General features: G+C 39.1%; 1 protein-coding gene across 2 annotated transcripts in view; it reads left to right on the plus strand.

Moving 5' to 3' along the window:
* The window catches only part of unc5a.S (unc-5 netrin receptor A S homeolog), a 245,473-nt gene that overhangs the window by 194,747 nt on the left and 32,105 nt on the right, over window positions 1–18,621 (plus strand). For both annotated transcript variants that reach the window (XM_041588683.1, XM_018254612.2), the window contains exons 4-7: window positions 9,372–9,475; window positions 11,186–11,366; window positions 11,528–11,695; window positions 14,132–14,296. In XM_041588683.1, coding sequence (XP_041444617.1) covers window positions 9,372–9,475; window positions 11,186–11,366; window positions 11,528–11,695; window positions 14,132–14,296 — 618 coding nt within the window. The remainder of the gene's footprint in view (window positions 1–9,371; window positions 9,476–11,185; window positions 11,367–11,527; window positions 11,696–14,131; window positions 14,297–18,621) is intronic.

The following is an 18,621-nucleotide window of genomic DNA, read 5'->3' on the forward strand; positions in this document are numbered from 1 at the left end:
GTTATCATAGAGCGGTGCGCGTGTCTTTGCTTCTGAATACAGAGAGACTCCTCTGAAGTTTTGTAGGCATTTAGCCTGGATGAATCCAAGGAAGGGCATTTATCCTGGTCCCAAAGCCTCAACAGGGTCATTAGGCTAAATATGTCTTTACTAAACGTGCAAACTATGTGGTGTATTTGTTAGATATATTAGTATTTACTGTATGTCCTTCATCCTATTATTTTTTCGGAGTCTTAGATCCCCCCTCCTTCCTACATTGCCTAGAGCTCCCTCTCTCTGCCGCTACCCTCTCTAGTCCCTAACCTGACATCCTGTGATGTCACCTTTAAAGGTATTATCTGCTCTTTCCTTACATTTCCTAAAGCAATGTGCGCGATATAAATAAATGTTTGATGGTTTGTGTTTGTATTAATTCTCAGCAGTGTATTTATGCCAAGGTCACTAGCTGCAAGGATGCCTTGGCATATTTTTTTTACCTTTCTCATTCCCTTAAAGGCTATATTTTGCAATACAGTTTCTATTGTGATTGCCATGTTTTATTACAAATTCAGCGCCAATAAGTACTTGGTTTGTTTTATTGAATTTACATTCCGACACAGTTTCATTTTACTTAATGCTGTTCTTTTATCTCATCATGCACTTGATGCTTGATATTCTACCTGCTTATTCTTTTATTTTTTTGTTTGTTGTCGTTTAGTCATTGGCTGTGCTTTCCGCATTAAACCCCTGTTTGCTACTTAACTGTGAAAAAGGATTATTGCATGAAAGAAAAAAAAGGTTATGTATGGAATTTGGCAGGTTCTTAGTCATTTTGTGAAATTCAAGAGAATTGGCTTCAGTAGTTTAAGAGCTGTATAATACTGTATCAGAGGAAATGCTGTCCTTTGTACGTTTGCTTAGCACAAGAAAAGTGCCACAGTGAGAAATATATATATATATACCAATTGGGCACTAGGATCAAAGTCAAAATATGATCTGTGTGCACAAATGGAAAAGACTTTATTGGTCCATACGACACTTGCTTCATGCTTCAGTTAAGCCTGCTTTATGTAATATTATTATTATTTTAGTGGCAACAAGTTGCATAGCACTTTACAGAGACCATTCATAGGGGGAAATCAATAAAGGCCGAATTTTCTCCAGGGAACGCTCCACCACACTTTGCACCATTTCGCCAGGCATAAATTAGTTACCAGTACGCCAATTCACTAAAAGGAGAAGTTGCATCTCAGCAGCCAAACGCTGGTGAATTAATCGTCAGCTCGAGCATTTCTTATCGATCTTTCAATAGCGTTCAATTCTGAATAGCAAAACTTTTTTAGTACTCTTACACTTAGGTCCTAGACATGAGCCCACCCTAAATGTGGCATGCCCCTCAAAAATGGTTGAAAAATTCGGACTTTTGAAGGCAATTGCGCTTTAAAAATTAAACAAGTTTTATGAGTTTCCGGCATACAGGCTATGATGTCACTGATATAAGATTGAGGAGGATGATGCTTAATCTTATCAGTATACCTGGTCTTAGGTGGTGAAGGAAACTCTGGCGAAAGGGGTAATGATCTGTAAAATTCACATTTTAATGAATATGCGGAGTAACTATTGTTCACCTGAGCGAAATTTCGCCTATCGATAGGGCGCAAAACTGTGCTAGCGACAGTCTCTTTCACTAGTTAATTGTCATCTATGCTGGTTATTAAAATGTCGCTGTCCCTGCAGATGGGATTTCTGGCAGGTTTCCTCTAGCGACGACCATTTTGCCTTTTAGTAAATCTGCCCCATAGTATGTTTCAGGTCCCCCTAGGCAGAGCTGGGCCAATTCATTACCGCAGCCAAGGCTATTTTCTCTCATTGCCCCACCTCCCCATCGGCATGGAAATCCATGGCGGAGGGTGGGGAGGGTTTCAAAAATTTTTACAAAAACAAAAAAAATAGGCACCCACGAGGGCCACCCTCAAAACGTGCCGCCCTAGGCATAGGCCTAAGTATAAATATGGCCCTGCCCATGGACATGAGCCCATGCATGCTCTCACAGTAATTGCCAAGTGGGTGGGGGATGGAGGAGTGATGTGCCTGGTGGGGGTGCATGAGGAAGAGACACACCAGTAGCGGTGCATGAGGTAGTGACACACAGGTAGGGGTGCAAAAATCCTTTCTCAGCAGGCTAGAAACTAGGGGCAGCCAGGCAGAAGAGTATGTGCCTGGTGCCACCATACCTTTTTTTGCCCTAGCGCCTTTTCTGCCTACCCCTAGTTATGGCCCTGCCACCTAGGGCACAGCCATGGGGGAGCACTAGGCAGGTACCTTTTGAAAAGTCTTCTGTCCATCCCTAGCCTCTCTCTTGCTACTCCGCCACTCCCCCCACTTGTCACTATGTGCCCGCCGCACAACATCACTGCACATGCGTGTGTATGTTTGTGGGTTTGTGCACATGGGGGACAAGGTGTCTGGCTGGGTTGGTCCACAGGGATGGTATGCAAGTTGAAATCAAGCTCAGAAAGTAGGCCACAAAATCAAATATTTAATATTATTTTGTAAGTCAAAGGAGGTTCAAATTCTTATAGTTTCACATTTGTCCATGTTGGGGTTTGATGACATTCTGGCAAGGTTCATAATTGTTTCAATCTACTGAAATAACTAACTTCCGTTTTGCTTGGTACAAATTACAATGTAAGTTGGAGATCTTTTTCAAAGACAAACAAAAGGTAGAATGCATTTTTAGTACAACCCCTATTTTCGGACTCATGATGGATACTGATGTATATCATTCTTTTTATTTTGAAGGGAGATGTGAGCAACAGTATCCAAACAAATGTAGCAGTTTATACAATCTGGCATCTCTCAGTGATGCAGCCTCCCTCAAATCAAACCTAATTAAATAACTATAGATCTGTGGCTTGGCAAAAGGCCTGCATGTAACCTTACATTTCTTTAAAAAAAGGATTAATAATTAATGGTCTTCTAAAAGAAGTTATAAGAATTGACCTCATATTTAAATCAAGGCTGAGGCTGAACCATCCCTGGAGCAGATGGTACAATAAAACAATATACAGTAATTTTAATAAAGTTCTATAAGTACTTAGACAATAAGACATAAGGGATGGTTTACTTACTCCAGGGGTGTAAGGGCAGGGGTGCTAAGGGGTACAAGAGCATGCTTAGAGAGAACTTGGGCCCAAGGGTTGTTGCACTTTGGATAGGATTAATCTGGCCCTCGCTGCAGACAGTAGATATGGTGCATGTCAGCATATTTCTTACCTCCTGAGGACAAGTGTCAAGGATAGGGTCCTGATATAGGCTGTGCTGTGCCTCCTACAACTGTAAACTTACTCATGGTGCTACTCTGAGCATTGTTGTAATTTACAATCATTTTATATAGTAGTGGTTTCTGGGATATATGCAATTGTAGACCTATAATTCCCTGTACTAGGCTTTTGGGTCAACAGCTTCCCTGAAAGTCAGTGGGGCTCATTTATAAACACTGGGCAAATTTGTACCTGGACAGTAACCCATAGCAACCTATCATTGATTGGCTTTTTTTCAGCCAGCTGCAGGTTGAACACTGAAAGCAATAATCTGATTGGTTGACATTGGTTACTACCCAGCAGCAAATTTGCCTAGTGTTTGTAAATGAGCCCCCGTGAGTGGGCTGACCTTCAAAAAGAGCTGTTGAGCAGAATCCTAAGATTAGCACTCTAAAACTGCTCAGAACTGCTAATATCATAGAAACAACACACTGAACAAAAAGAAAATTAATGTACATTTTAAATGTGCTCTCTGGGCACTCTGAGACAGATTTCAATAATTTATTTTGGGGGGTGTATATCCGATTTAAGTAATGGCTACTGTGATAAAGAATGCACAATCTGTTCATGAAGGACTTTAGATGCATTGTGCATTGGCTATATACCATTATATTGTTTCCAAATGGATTTTTAGAAATATCCCTTTATATTTTAGTTGGCCTTACACTTAAGAAGTGGGAGTAGAGGGCAGCCTTGCCTGGTATCGACAAGAGACACAAGTGGAGTTTAATATCTGCCTAGGCACTAGGAACAAAAACAAACAAAGAAAAAACTGTAGGATGAAGTACATAATGTAATGTAATAAAAATCACAATATTTGTACCAGTTCTAGTTGCTCATAGCAACCAGTGGCATTTACTGGTTAACATCACACATCTGATTGTTTACTGTGGGTTACTAAACGAACACCCCTCAGTCCTAACCTTTGGAATCCTTGGTTTTTAAGACCTTGCACAAATGACATTTCTCACCTGCCTCCCAGTCCTCAATGGTTCCTTGTACAAAAATACGTACAGTGTTTTCGAAGCAAAGCATTTTTACGTGCCTCAGATGCCATGTGTTGAAAATGTAGAACACATCTCTAAGTGGTAAACCACACATTTAGGCCTTATGGAACATGGTGTGTATTATCCACCACTGCCATCCAGCAGAAAACAGTAGTGGTCAGCAGCAGACAAAACATCCCTGTCCCCTTGTAACAGACCTTTAATTGACACACATTTGGGGGCAAATTCATCAAGGGTCGAATATCGAGGGTTAATTAACCCTCGATATTCGACTGGGGAATGAAAATACTTTGACTTCGAATATCGAAGTCGAAGGATTTTGCGCAAATAGTTCTATCGAATGATCGAAGTATTAGTCGTTCGATCGAACGATTAAATCCTTCGATTCGAAGGATTTTAATCCAACAATCGAAGGATTATCCTTCGACCAAAAAAAGTTAGGCAAGCCTATGGGGACCTTCCTCTTAGGCTAACATTGGGTTCGGTAGCTTTTCGGTTGTGAACGTTTTTTCTTAAAGCTACAGTACTTCGACTATCGAATGGTCGAATAGTCGAACAATTTTTATTTCGAATCGTTCGATTCGTAGTAGTAGTCGAAGGTCGAAGTAGCCCATTTGATGGTCGAAGTAGCCAAAAAAACACTTCGAAATTCGAAGTTTTTTTTCTTCTATTCCTTCACTCGAAGTTAATGAATTGGCCCCTAAGTGTTGACAGGCAGACCAAAGTTCTAAGAATATTTTACTGGAATTCCCCTGTCTGATTCCTTTTCCCTTCAACATCAGATGATTTTAATATTCCAGGAACATATGCATCTGTATTTGAAGCATATCAAAAGCCTCTCAAGAAACCTTGTACCAATAGGTCTGTGATTTCCTGACTATTATATCCAGCTGGCTATATCTGACAGGCAAGAGCACAACATTATTTTTATCTGCCTTATTTTTTCAGTATCATTCTTTTTTTTAAGTCATTGCATGGGAGCCCCACTAAAGTGTCAGAACTAGCACATTCAGTCATCTCTTTCTCTGAATACATTGATCCCTCTATTCAATCAGTTCCATTAACAACGACTCTCTGACAGTTCATTTTTGTAAAATGGCAGACTGAATTTCTCATGCTCTTATTATAAACTTCTGATTCAAATACACCCTGTGTATAATGTGTTCATCCTTATTTCAAAGCCTAACAAAGGCTGGAAGAAGGGAGGGACCTGTTTATACAGTGAGCTTTAAAGGGGAAGTAAAGTCTAAAACACAATAAGGCTAGAAATGCTGTATTTTATATACTAAACATAAACACGAACTTACTGCGCCACAAGCCTAATCAAACAAATGATTTATGTTTTCAAAGTTGGCCACAGGGGTCACCATCTTGTAACTTTGTTAAACATCTTTGCAAGACTAAGACTGTGCACATGCTCAGTGTGGTCTGGGCTGCTTAGGGATCGTCATAAATTATCAAAACAGCACAAGTCAAATAATATCTGCCTTAAGCCGATACAGCAAGACTGATTAGTAATCAGAATATACAGACTACACTGGTTCCTGTATTTTCATGTAATCTAATGTGGATTTTATAGTTTTTGTATTGTTTAATACAAACATTCTCCAACTCTGCAGAACCAAATAGAATCCCAGTGTATCTGTTTAAATCTGGCTCCATGATCTTTGTCCCTGCAACTGGAGTTGGAAACAGTAAAGGGGGTGTAAAGCCAAAATAAAATCCAAGATAAATCTCTACACAGTCGCCATCTGCTCTACATAGAAACAAACAAAGCTGCTTGAGTTCTGCATGGCTGGGAAGTAAGACGGGGGCTCCCCCTGCTGTTCATAAGTATGATTGTTTCCCTGCTCAGCAGTTAGGGACCATCTGACAATTCCTATCCACAGCAGTAAATGAAGGGAGAATTTCACTGCATACAGTCAGGTTTCTTATAAAAACGGTACACTTTTTTAAATTAAAGTATATTGGAGATAGGTTTATTTTCATTAAAGAAAGTAAAAATTGGATTTTATTTTTTTGCCTTTACATGCCCTTTAAATAGGCTTTATTTTAATTGGGCTTGTACAAGTCAAGCAGTAGAAACTTACTTTAGTTTAAATATCTGATTTTGCACCGGTTAACATCAAGAAACAAATAATACTACAGATAGAAAGTATACTCAGCACAAGCCCTATTCATTAAATTAATTATAAAAATTGGTGTATTTTGCTCCTTTAAAGGTAACATATAGGATAAATGAAAAATCCCTATATTTGTAGACAATAATGAATACTATATGGTGCTGGTGTTACTTTGGGATAAAAATTAATGTCTTTGCAAATGGCCCCTTTATTGATGTTCCCTATAGATCTGCTATGATCCCTCTCCATGGGTGTGTCCCTGACAGAAGCACAGTAGGAGGAGGACAGCCAATCACCGCCCTGCAGTCATAAAAGCAAAGAAAGGTCTTAGTTCCCTTTCAGGTCAGCCTAGCAGCTCATTGGTTCCTATCCGACAGTGTAGTGTGCTGAGTGCCGCAGGGTCTGCTGCACAACCTGGAAAGGGAGGCAGCAGGAAATGGAGCAGATGGGCAAGACTAGAGCAGGGCTGGGCCAGACTGGCTGGGAGTCCCAGGCAACCCGGCCGCCTCGCCCCCTAATCCCATGCATGCAGACAGGATCTGTGTGAGAACAGGCAGGCATCTCCTAGTTTGGAGAGTGCAACTCGCTCAGTTGGATAGGGGTAGGCAACAGGGAAGGTACTGTACATGCCTGGTACCAAGCTAGGCATGTGCCTCTTCTGCCTACCCCTAGTTTTGGCACATTCCTGTTTTTCACACAACATGTCTCCTTTAAACAGTGTTTCTTTAAACTGGACATTGACCTTGAATAGCAGTGTTGCTCCAATTTAAAGTTGTTGCACCACAACTCCCAGCATACCCATATACAATATTATAAAGAGTTAGAGCATGCTTTAGCATTATAGATATAGGTTTAAAGCAACATTGCACAATTATACTTCTTCCAAGCTGAGAATATGTGGATCCTATATTGAGAACCCTCTGTATTCACTCTCTGTACTTTGTTTCGGTTATCTGAGCTGGAGCCATTATAACATAGTTGTTTTACTTTTGAATGTCTAAACAGAACTTTATTCATTGTTCTCATTTTATTACAGTATAATACTGGAAAGCACAAACTGCACATCTCACTATGTAAGTCAAAAGTAACATGACTCAAAGACCCCTGGAAGTGACAGGAGAATCCTTAATACCACAACGAGAGGCAGAAAACAAAGAAGTGTCTGTACAGGAACTCACCACAGGAAACCCCATGTAGTCATGTAACTCTAAGAGGGCATCTATACGTGGCACTGCCACAATAAATACTAATGGCATCATCTAAAAATGCCCCTTCCAGTAACCCAAATTCGTGTACATAAAGCAAGTTCCTATATCCAACATTCAGCTAAACAACTGATGATCAGATGTGCAAAATAAATCATTTATGCAAATTCTTGAATGCAATTCATTGAACAGAAATTCATAGTTTGAGTAATAAACCCGTAACTTCATAAATCATTGTACCTGCTAACGATCTTCAATGGTCCCCTTGAGAAAATGAGAGAGAATATAAATAAATGGGTAAAGGACTATATTTAGCACCAATGGCTGCTGTAAATAGTAAATCAGACCAGAGTCAAGCTAAATTTGAAATACGTCAATTAGTTCATTTATTAGTTCACTGTTCTATATAGCTTGGCACCTATTTATCTTGTAAGTTTTTGTCTTGTTGTGCCAGACCTTCACAATTTTTTATTTTATGGTCTGTAAATTAGGGGTGCACAATAGACTTAACTGAGTATTTAAAACTTATAAAGTTGTAGTCCAGCAACCTTTGGATAGATCAAAGCTGCTGTGGGAATGTACCTATTATAATATAATTTGTAATGGAAGCTGCTGGCTACTTGAGAGTAGTGATGGGCGAATAAATTCGACAGGCGCGAATTGGCAAAACTGCCACGAAAATTCACCGGCGAAAAATCGACTGCACTGAAAAAATCTGGCCGTGCGTCAGAAAAGAAAAATTATTCGAACGCCCATTGACTTTAATGCATTTGGCCAAAATAGCCATGCGTATAACAATCGTCGATGGCGTAGAAATAGACGCTTGTCAAAATTATTTTGACACCCATTGACCTCAATGCGTTTCGAAAATTCTTCCCCATTTCGCAAATTTCATGGGAAATTCGCAATTTTTTTGGCAAATCGGGACAAATTTGCCCATCACTGCTTGAGGGCTGCCTCTATGTGTATACAATCTATAGTCAACAAGCATCACCTTGAAAAGTTTTTGTCAGGAGTGTTTTGTAGAATGGAGAACAAACACAACATGACAGGTGGGCCACCAGGTGTCCCTATGCTATTACTGAGCCTGTGTGATGTGGGGTACCGGAGCAGCGGTGCTTCCAAAAGATGCTCACCAAACCGACATGGCTGTCACTTGCAATCGAGTCGTCTGTGTGCACAGGGTGCAGGGATTCCACGAGGGGAGACAGAAATATAGATGAACAGGCTAAATGTATTTGGAATCCATTTAATTTTAGACCTGTATACTCCAGAAAGCACCCTGACACTGTGTATACATCATTTTCTGTCATTCTCTATCACAGACTGGCAGTAACGTGATTTTGTACAGTGCTGGCAGATACCGCGGAAGAGAGCAGAATAAAACAGTAATTCCTCTTAAACATGGGCATCATTATGTTTATCCATGATTACTATATAGGGTTGTCATGCTTGATGACTGTTATTAATAGGAAAGGAAAAGAATAAAGAAATATAGGAAGACCAGTATGTTTTTCCTGAAAAGGTGACAACCCTACAACCAAATATATTTGCAGACACACAACACCTGTATAAATGTACACAAAATTCTGAATATGTTAGTTATATGTTGGTTTATAATGGTTCCTGTGGGGATGATCAGCAGAAGCAAGAATTCATTTGTGTATGTGAGTGGTTTATATCACTCAAGTCTCCCCATTTGTCTCTGTGTTCATATTTTCCGTGTTTTCCCAGACCTCAGGAAAAATTTTGAACAAGAACCGTTGTCAAGAGAAGTGTCCCTGGATCAGGAGGTGACACTGCTGTGTCAGCCCCCCGAAGGGATTCCTCCTGCAGAGGTGAGTCAGTATTACAAAATGGTATGTGTTACCTTTCCATAAGTGGGAATCAGCTGGGGACTGGGGCAGAAATAGTGATGGGCGGATTTGGGGCAATTTGCTTTGCCGAAAAAATTCGCAAATTTCCTGCAAAATTTGCAAAACGACGAAAAATCGTGAAACAGCTTAGTGCCAATTGGAACTAAAAGAACACTCTGGTCTTGTCACCCTTGGTATACCACAATGTATTCTTAAGGGCAGAGTACTAGTAAAATTCATTGCTCCAGAGGACTTTTTTTGTGTAAAATGTTATTATATTCTACTCAGCATAACTAAGACGATCACTATAACTGTTCCGTGGAAAATGAACTACCATTGTTCTCTATTTGTTTTCCATTTCATAACACAGAGCTAACCTTTCTTTTAGATCTTTTTTTTGTATAATAGAAGACAAAAAAGCCATGACGAACAAGAAATACCATTTAAAGAACACAAGAAAAATGATAGATCTTAGTGAATGTGTCTTGCCAGGCACGCTAATGCAATCAGATAAAAGGAAAAAAAAAAAGATGCAGGCTTAAATATCAATGAAAATCATATTTAACAGACGTGCTAAATCTCCAGTGGCGATGACCTCTATCTGACCATTTTAAGAATAGCTACGGAAAGGAAGATGGAAATGACAACACCTTTTTATTAATGGAATTATGGCCACAGGGCCTCAAATTAAATTGAATAGAAAGGCTGCATACACTTCTTAAATCCACACCAGATTTGTATCTTGCACTTTTATTTAAAGAGATGCAAATACAATTATATAATGGATTGGCAGGCAGGAAAACAAGGAAGGCTTGAGTGAACCATTCAGCCAACACTTTTTTCATGAGCTAGGGGCTGATTCACTAAGGGTCGAATATCGAGGGTTAATTAACCCTCGATATTCGACTGGGAATTGAAATCCTTCGACTTCGAATATCGAAGTCGAAGGATTTAGCGCAAATAGTGCGATTGTACGATCGAAGGATTATTTCTTCGATCGAACAATTAAATCCTTCGAATCTAACAATTTGAAGGATTTAAATCCAACGATTGAAGGAATATCCTTCGATCAAAAAAAGTTAGCCAAGCCTATGGGGACCTTCCCCGTAGGCTAACATTGACTTCGGTAGCTTTTAGATGGCGAACTAGGGGGTCGAAGTTTTTTTTAAAGAGACAGTACTTCGACTATCGAATGGTCGAATAGTCGAACGATTTTTAGTTCGAATCCTTCAATTCGAAGTCGTAGTCGAAGGTCGAAGTAGCCCATTCGATGGTCGAAGTAGCCCAAAAAAAACTTCGAAATTCGAAGTTTTTTACCTTCGAATCCTTCACTCGAAGTTAGTGAATCGGCCCCTTAGTGTCATTCATTTTTTATGGCTGGTGGGGAAACTGGTCACTTCTTGGATAGTTATCTAATGAAATACTTGGAATTAGTGCATGCACCATTGCTGAGTGGTGGTAATTACTAATACTCCATAGGAAATGAATATGAAAAAAAAACACTCTCTAGGACAATTCAGAATTTCCCTTTGCATAAGAAACGGAACGCTTTCAACAGGAATATCCTTATTAGACAAATTTATAACTGAATACAACGTTGAATAAAACTGCTACATTCTTCTGTTTTGGCTTTCTTTCTTTGCCTTTATTTTCAATCTTTTTTTGTCTCCATTTTGGTCTCCACCATTAAAGGTTGAATGGCTGAAGAATGAGGAGATATTGGACCCTGAAGTAGACTCCAACCTTTTCATTGGCTCAGACAACAGCCTTCTTCTGAGACAGGCTCGTCTGGCGGATACAGGGAATTACACATGTGTAGCCAAGAATATAGTGGCCCGAAGGAGAAGTAATTCAGCTGCCATCACTGTATATGGTGAGGGTTGACATGGGCATAAAGCATTGACATTACCATCATCAGTACTATTCTGTTGCTAGTATTGTTCACTGTAATAAAGAATGGCACTTCTATACATTACAGAATATTCTTATGTGTATGCTATATTTTACCTTTAATTGTTTTCCCTTCTTTTCCAGTCAATGGGGGATGGTCATCATGGGCAGACTGGTCCCCTTGTAGCACTACCTGTGGAAGGGGTTGGCAAAAAAGGAGTCGAAGCTGCACCAATCCCACACCCCTAAATGGAGGATCCTTCTGTGAAGGGCAGAATATACAGAAAACTGCCTGCACCACATTATGCCCAGGTACTATAATCAGTTGAGAAAGACCTTGCCTTCTTATGGGAAAATGTAATAAAAGTAATTAACAAAAAGAATTAGAATAACCAGGAAAAATATTTGAACACTGCAAATTTTAATTACGTACAACACCTTTTCAAGACCAGTTTGGAGGTGACTTTTCCCAAAAAAATAATGACTGAATAATTAACCTACATATACTGGGCATAAAATCAATTTTGTATTGAAGGATGGATCACTAAGTACTTTTGAGGGCTACCAATATTAAATTCATGCAAAAGTAGAATTGGTCACACTACATAAAGTTATACTACAGTATATAAAGTGTATATAAAGTATTTCCATTTAACAACTTTTATTACTTTCAGCCATTATTTGTATATGTCTGCACCAGAGAAAGTCCAGTTTCTCTGGTCGAGTTATTTATTTAAAAAAATGTTTTTGAGAAAAAAAACCTCACATTTTAGAGATTTCTTATACCCCAAAGCAGCAAAAAAAACAGAATCTGAAAATCTAAAACCTGTTAAATTCATGTAAAAGTCAAGAATACTTCACGATTTTCATGTGTTTTGGGGTGTTTGATGCTGGTTTTTGCTCAAAAACTCGACAAACTGGAGTTTGCCACGTGGCAATTTGAAAAAGTCACACAATTTGAGCATCAAATTGAAAAAGTTGAACGATTAGAATTGTATTTGTTGTGACTTTTTGTTGCACTAATTTTTTCAAGAATAATTATTGGTAAATTAAGAGGATTTGGGTTTTGGAGTTTGGTCAAATTTTTTTTGTTTCATAAAGTGAGAAAAAGTCGAGTTTTAGTAAATAACCCCCTAAATGTAAATTAAGGGGCATATTTATCAAGGGTCAAATTTTGAATTGAACAAACTTCGAAATTCGAATTCAAAAATTAAGTTTTTTTGGTCAAATTTGTCCATTTCATCGAATCGGTCCGTATTTGGCCCGAATTCGAATTGTATGAATTGAAGGAATAGCGCATTCGATCAAATTGGATTCAAAGTTTTTCCCCAAAAAAACTTTGATTTTTCAAAGTCCACCAATTGACTCCAAATAGTAGGAGGTTCCCCATAAGCTAAAACAGCAATTCGGCAGGTTTTAGATGGCGAATGGTTGAAGTCGAATTTTTAAAGAGACAGTACATGAGAAATTTCGATATTCGGATTTTCAAATTCGAATGGAATATTCCCTAGTCGAAGTACACAATAAATAGCTCGAACTTCGAATTTTTTTCATTCGAAAATTCACCTCGACCTATGATAAATCTGCCCCAATTGTATAATTACACTCGTATAATTTATACTCATTTTGCAGATTTTTCTTGTATGTAAAATGATGCCGATTCATAGCTACAAAAAAGTTAATAAAATTTATAGGGATTTATATATAGAGAAAGATTTGGTGTTCTTTAACTCCAGTTTATATGAGATTCAAGCATCTAATAAGTCCCTTGCACAGTATATAAATGTCATAAGGCACCAGTAAGGTGGAAAATGCTGCATTGTGGGGGGAAAACACAGCATACTGTCCTTATGTACTCAGAGCAGAGAAATCTTTGCTGGAGTTAGTCAAATTTAAAGTCACAATGAACCCACTCAGGCTGTTGTTTATAGCCAGAAATGTTTGTGTGAATAACCCTGTTACCGCTGTCATTTTTGGGTTCTGCTAAGCAGGACTGATTAAAATGCCAATGTGAATGAACCTTTAATGTTCCTTTAATGACGCAACCTTTCAATTTAAGGCACAAAGAGATGTGCACGCCGTAGGGAGAGGAATTGATTGAGAGATCTCCGTCCAGACAAACCCAAGCGTGCTACAAATATGCTGAGCTGTGAATAGTGAGATAATGGACCAATATAATGAAAAAAGGAGTTGAGCTAACTAAGCATCTTGCAATAAAAACAGCTCAGAGTGAGAAATGATTATCCTTATTATCACTGTATAGATGATAAAATTGTATCATAGTAGCTGAGATGCGAAGGAAGAGACATATTCACACCAGATTATGAGATTAGTGTGTACAAATAACCACACACTGGCAGATCCTACCTACACCATATCTAACAGATACCTTATAGGAGGCCATACATATGCACAGCCACCTTCCATTGTTCCATTCATTTGTCCAAGAGTCTGAATGGAACTGCAACTCTTCCTCACTTTATCCATGAACCATGTACCCATCAACATGGGGCATCATCAGATGACATTCTCAAACAGGTCAGATTATTAGAATTCCTGGATGCTTTCTCAAAACGCCCTTCCTACCAAGTATGCCTGATCAAATCTAGGCATGTATAGCCATCTTAAGAGGTTGTAAGTGTTCATTTTCACATGAAAATTCATTATAATCATCTTATATCTTGGGATAATTTATAAATATATTACAATGGTCTTTGTTTTTCTTTTACTGGCGGACTATGGACACAGTGAGTGGAGGATGGGCGGAGTGGAGTTCCTGGTCTGCTTGTTCATCAGACTGCACTCACTGGAGGAACAGGGACTGTACTCAGCCTGCCCCAAGGAATGGGGGCCCACAGTGCCAGGGACAAGACACTGAGACCCGCAACTGCACCAGTGAACTCTGCATAAACAGTGAGTGCTTTTAGGTTGAATTTCAGATCCACAGTGTAAAATACTGCAACAAAGATGTATGGGGAATATTTCTTATTGGCAAGAACAGCACGACGGTCTAACATGTGCATTATATTGTCTTGGAATAATATTTTGGTTACTAACTAATTGGGAAAAACTAAACCCATACATCCAGTATAGTGGCAACAAAATATAGGTGCCCTCTCGCAAAAGATGGAAATCTCCAAAACTAATTTTTTTCAAGTTCTACACATGCAGTCAGGCCCATATTAATGGCTTTAAAAATGATAAAGTAGACACAACTGACTAACCACAACCTCTGGCTTACTCAAAGATTCATATACATTTTATTTTGAACATAGAGAATGCTTTTTAGCATAGTTTTTTATTATTATATTTTTGATGCATGAACACCCCATTTAATACCTGTTGTGTAGATATGAACTATGCCTGCAGAAACATAGGGGGTTATTTACTAACGTCCGAATACTAGAAATTCCCCAAAATCCGAAAAATTCATGATTTTTTTTTATAAAATCTGACTTTTAAAAAAATCTTGAATTTTTTGGAATTTATTAAACCCCTATGGCTAAAAATCCAGAATATAAAAACACGGCATCTCAAACCTGTTGAGGTTGCATAAAAGTCAATGGGAACAGTTCCGTTGAGTTTTGGTTGTGTCAGGGGTTTCGGGCAATTTCACAATGTTTTCGGAGCTTTCGGGTGAAAACTCAGAAAATCTGAGCTTTCCAGCCAAGCAATTGTTCGGGAAAATGTAATAATAAATAAGCATTAGAAACCAGAGCGGGTTAGATCGGAGTTTTGTAGCAGCCGATATTGAGATCAATTCGTACCTTGATAAATAACCCCCATAGAGTTCATTTCATTTTACAACTGACACTTTGGGGCACATTTACTTAGCTCGAGTGAAGGAATAGAATAAAAAAAAACTTTGAATTTCGAATGGTTTTTTTGGCTGCTTCAAACATCGAATTGGCTACTTCGACCTTCGACTACGACTTCGAATCGAATGATTCGAACTAAAAATCGTTCAAATATTCGACCATTCGATAGTCGAAGTACTGTCTCTTTAAAAAAACTTCGACCCCCTACTTCGCCACCTAAAACTTACCGAACCTCAATGTTAGCCTATAGGGAATGTCCCCATAGGCTTTCTAAGGTTTTTTTGGTTGTAGAAAAATCGTTCGATCGTTCGTTTCGAAAGATTTAATCGTTCGATCGAACGATTTTTCATTCGATCAAACTAATTGCGGTAAATCCTTCGACTTCGATAGCTGAATATCGAGGGTTAATTAACCCTCGATATTCGACCATATGTAAATCTGCCCCTTTTCATTTAGAACAGCCAAGAGTTTTAACTGCCAATAAGTATATAATGTCATGTAAAACAAGAATGCCACTTTTTAGGGCAGAGACATGCAAAGATTTGGGGAGATTTGTCGGCCAGCGACAAATCACCTCTTCTTCTGGCAACTAATCTCCCTGAAAAGCCTTCCCGTCAGCTAGAATCTAAGAGTGCTGGACTTTTAATATTATATTAAACATAGCTACAGTTTCTAATTATAATTCCAACTCCTTAGCAGAGTATTAACATCTCTATAAACAGTATGAGTTACTTTTCTATAAAATAGGTTTACATTCCACCACTAAATCAGCAACATTTCCATACAAAAGTCAGAGAATGACTTTAGGGTTTTGTACTTTTGAATGATTTATCATTAGGGCCCTTACATGTTGGAGGGAAAGTTTAGTTTTTGTGATACGTTTGATATACACAGTCAAATACAGAGAAAACACAAAACCACATAGACTTGTATACAATATAAGAGTGTTGTGTGTTCTACCTACATTTCAAATTACATTTCAATTAAACATTCAGATTCCCATGGTTGATTGAAGAAAGGCAAATACAAGAAATGGGGCCTTAATTCCCTAAAAAGTTCTGCCATCGTGGTCTATAACTCTCTAGCATAAGCATTACAATTGCTATCACTATATCAGTCATCTTGCAGTTATGTAGCAATGGTTTCTTCAGTGCACTAAGAACACATCACACCTAAGCTCATTTATAAGGGACATTCCAGTCTTTGGATATTCTGTGACCTATTGTCTAGGGATGTCGCGGACTGTTCGCCGGCGAACTTGTTCGCGCGAACATCGACTGTTCGCGCTCGCCGAATGTTCGCGAACGTCGCGCGACGTTCGCCATTTTGAGTTCGCCTCAGCTGGCGCTTTTTTTGGCCCTCTCACCCCAGACCAGCAGATACATGGCAGCCAATCAGGAAGCTCTCCCTCCTGGACCACCCCCACACCCCCTGGACCACTCCCCTTCCATATATAAACTGAAGCCCTGCAGCGTTTTTTCATTCTGCCTGTGTGTGCTTGGAAGAGCTAGTGTAGGGAGAGAGCTGTTAGTGATTTGAGGGACAGTTGATAGTAAGTTTGCTGGCTAGTAATCTACTTGATACTGCTCTGTATTGGAGGGACAGAACTCTGCAGGGATTTGAGGGACATTTTAGGTTAGGTAGCTTTGCTGGCTAGTAATCTACCTTCTACTGCAGTGCTCTGTATGTAGCTGCTGTGGGCACTGATCTCTTCTGATCTCATCTGCTGACTGCTGTAATAACCCAATAGTCCTTGTAAGGACTGCTTTTATTTTCTTTTTTGTTTTTTTACTTTGCTACTATAAGAGCCCAGTGCTATTAGTCTAGCTGTGTTGGGGAGTGGGACTGGTGTGCTACTGTGCTGCTCCTAGTAGTTCAGCAGCACCAACCCGAGTAATTTTTTTTTTTAATATACATATATATTTTTTTTATTTTACTTATCTTACTGTTCTTTAACGTGTCCAGTGCTGTTTGCTGTTCTTCATAGTAGTGCACCAATAGTAGTGCACTTGCAGGCATTATTTGCCCAGTGTGTTCTTCAAACAACTGCCATCTAGCTGTGTGAGCTTTTTCACATTCTGTCTAAATATCAATAATAATATCGTCTCCAGAAACACCACCCGAGTGACGTTTTTCAAGCAGCAATAATATATTCCGTATCCACTGCTGTAGTAGTGTATACGTTGACCTTGTAGGCATTGTTTGCCCAGTGTGTTCTTCAAACAACTGCCATCTAGCTGTGTGAGCTTTTTCACATTCTGTCTAAATATCAATTTTAATACCGTCTCCAGAAACACCACCCGAGTGACGTTTTTCAAGCAGCAATAATATATTCCGTATCCACTGCTGTAGTAGTGTATATGTTGACCTTGTAGGCATTGTTTGCCCAGTGTGTTCTTCAAACAACTGCCATCTAGCTGTGTGAGCTTTTTCACATTCTGTCTAAATATCAATAATAATACCTTCTCCAGAAACACCACCTGAGTGACGTTTTTCAAGCAGCAATAATATATTCCGTATCCACTGCTGTAGTGTATACGTTGACCTTGCAGGCATTGTTTCAATTTGTTTGCCCAGTGTGTTCTTCATTTTCAAACAACTGCCACCGAGCTGTGTGAGCTTGTTCACATTCTGTCTAAATATCAATAATAATACCGTCTCCAGAACCACCACCCGAGTGACGTTTTTCAAGCAGCAATAATATATTCCGTATCCACTGCTGTAGTAGTGTATACGTTGACCTTGTAGGCATTGTTTGCCCAGTGTGTTCTTCAAACAACTGCCATCTAGCTGTGTGAGCTTTTTCACATTCTGTCTAAATATCAATAATAATACCGTCTCCAGAAACACCACCTGAGTGACGTTTTTCAAGCAGCAATAATATATTCCGTATCCACTGCTGTAGTGTATACGTTGACCTTGCAGGCATTGTTTCAATTTGTTTGCCCAGTGTGTTCTTCATTTTCAAACAACTGCCACCGAGCTGTGTGAGCTTGTTCACATTCTGTCTAAATATCAATAATAATACCGTCTCCAGAACCACCACCCGAGTGACGTTTTTCAAGCAGCAATAATATATTCCGTATCCACTGCTGTAGTAGTGTATACGTTGACCTTGCAGGCATTGTTTCAATTTGTTTGCCCAGTATGTTCTTCATTTTCAAACAACTGCCATCTAGCTGTGTGAGCTTTTTCACAATCTGTCTAAATATCAATAATAATACCGTCTCCAGAAACACCACCTGAGTTGTTGTTGTTGTTTTAAAAATAATGCCAGGCAAAGGCAGGCGGCCACGCAGAGGCACTAGGGGCCGTGCTGCTATGCTATCCTGTGGCCCTAGGAAATTGCCAGTTTTAAAAAGGCAATGAACCTGAACTCCCAAAATGCTGAAGAGGTAGTTGACTGGCTTACACAGCACA

Source organism: Xenopus laevis, chromosome 3S (assembly GCF_017654675.1).
Source record: "Xenopus laevis strain J_2021 chromosome 3S, Xenopus_laevis_v10.1, whole genome shotgun sequence".
Lineage (NCBI taxonomy): Eukaryota > Metazoa > Chordata > Amphibia > Anura > Pipidae > Xenopus > Xenopus laevis.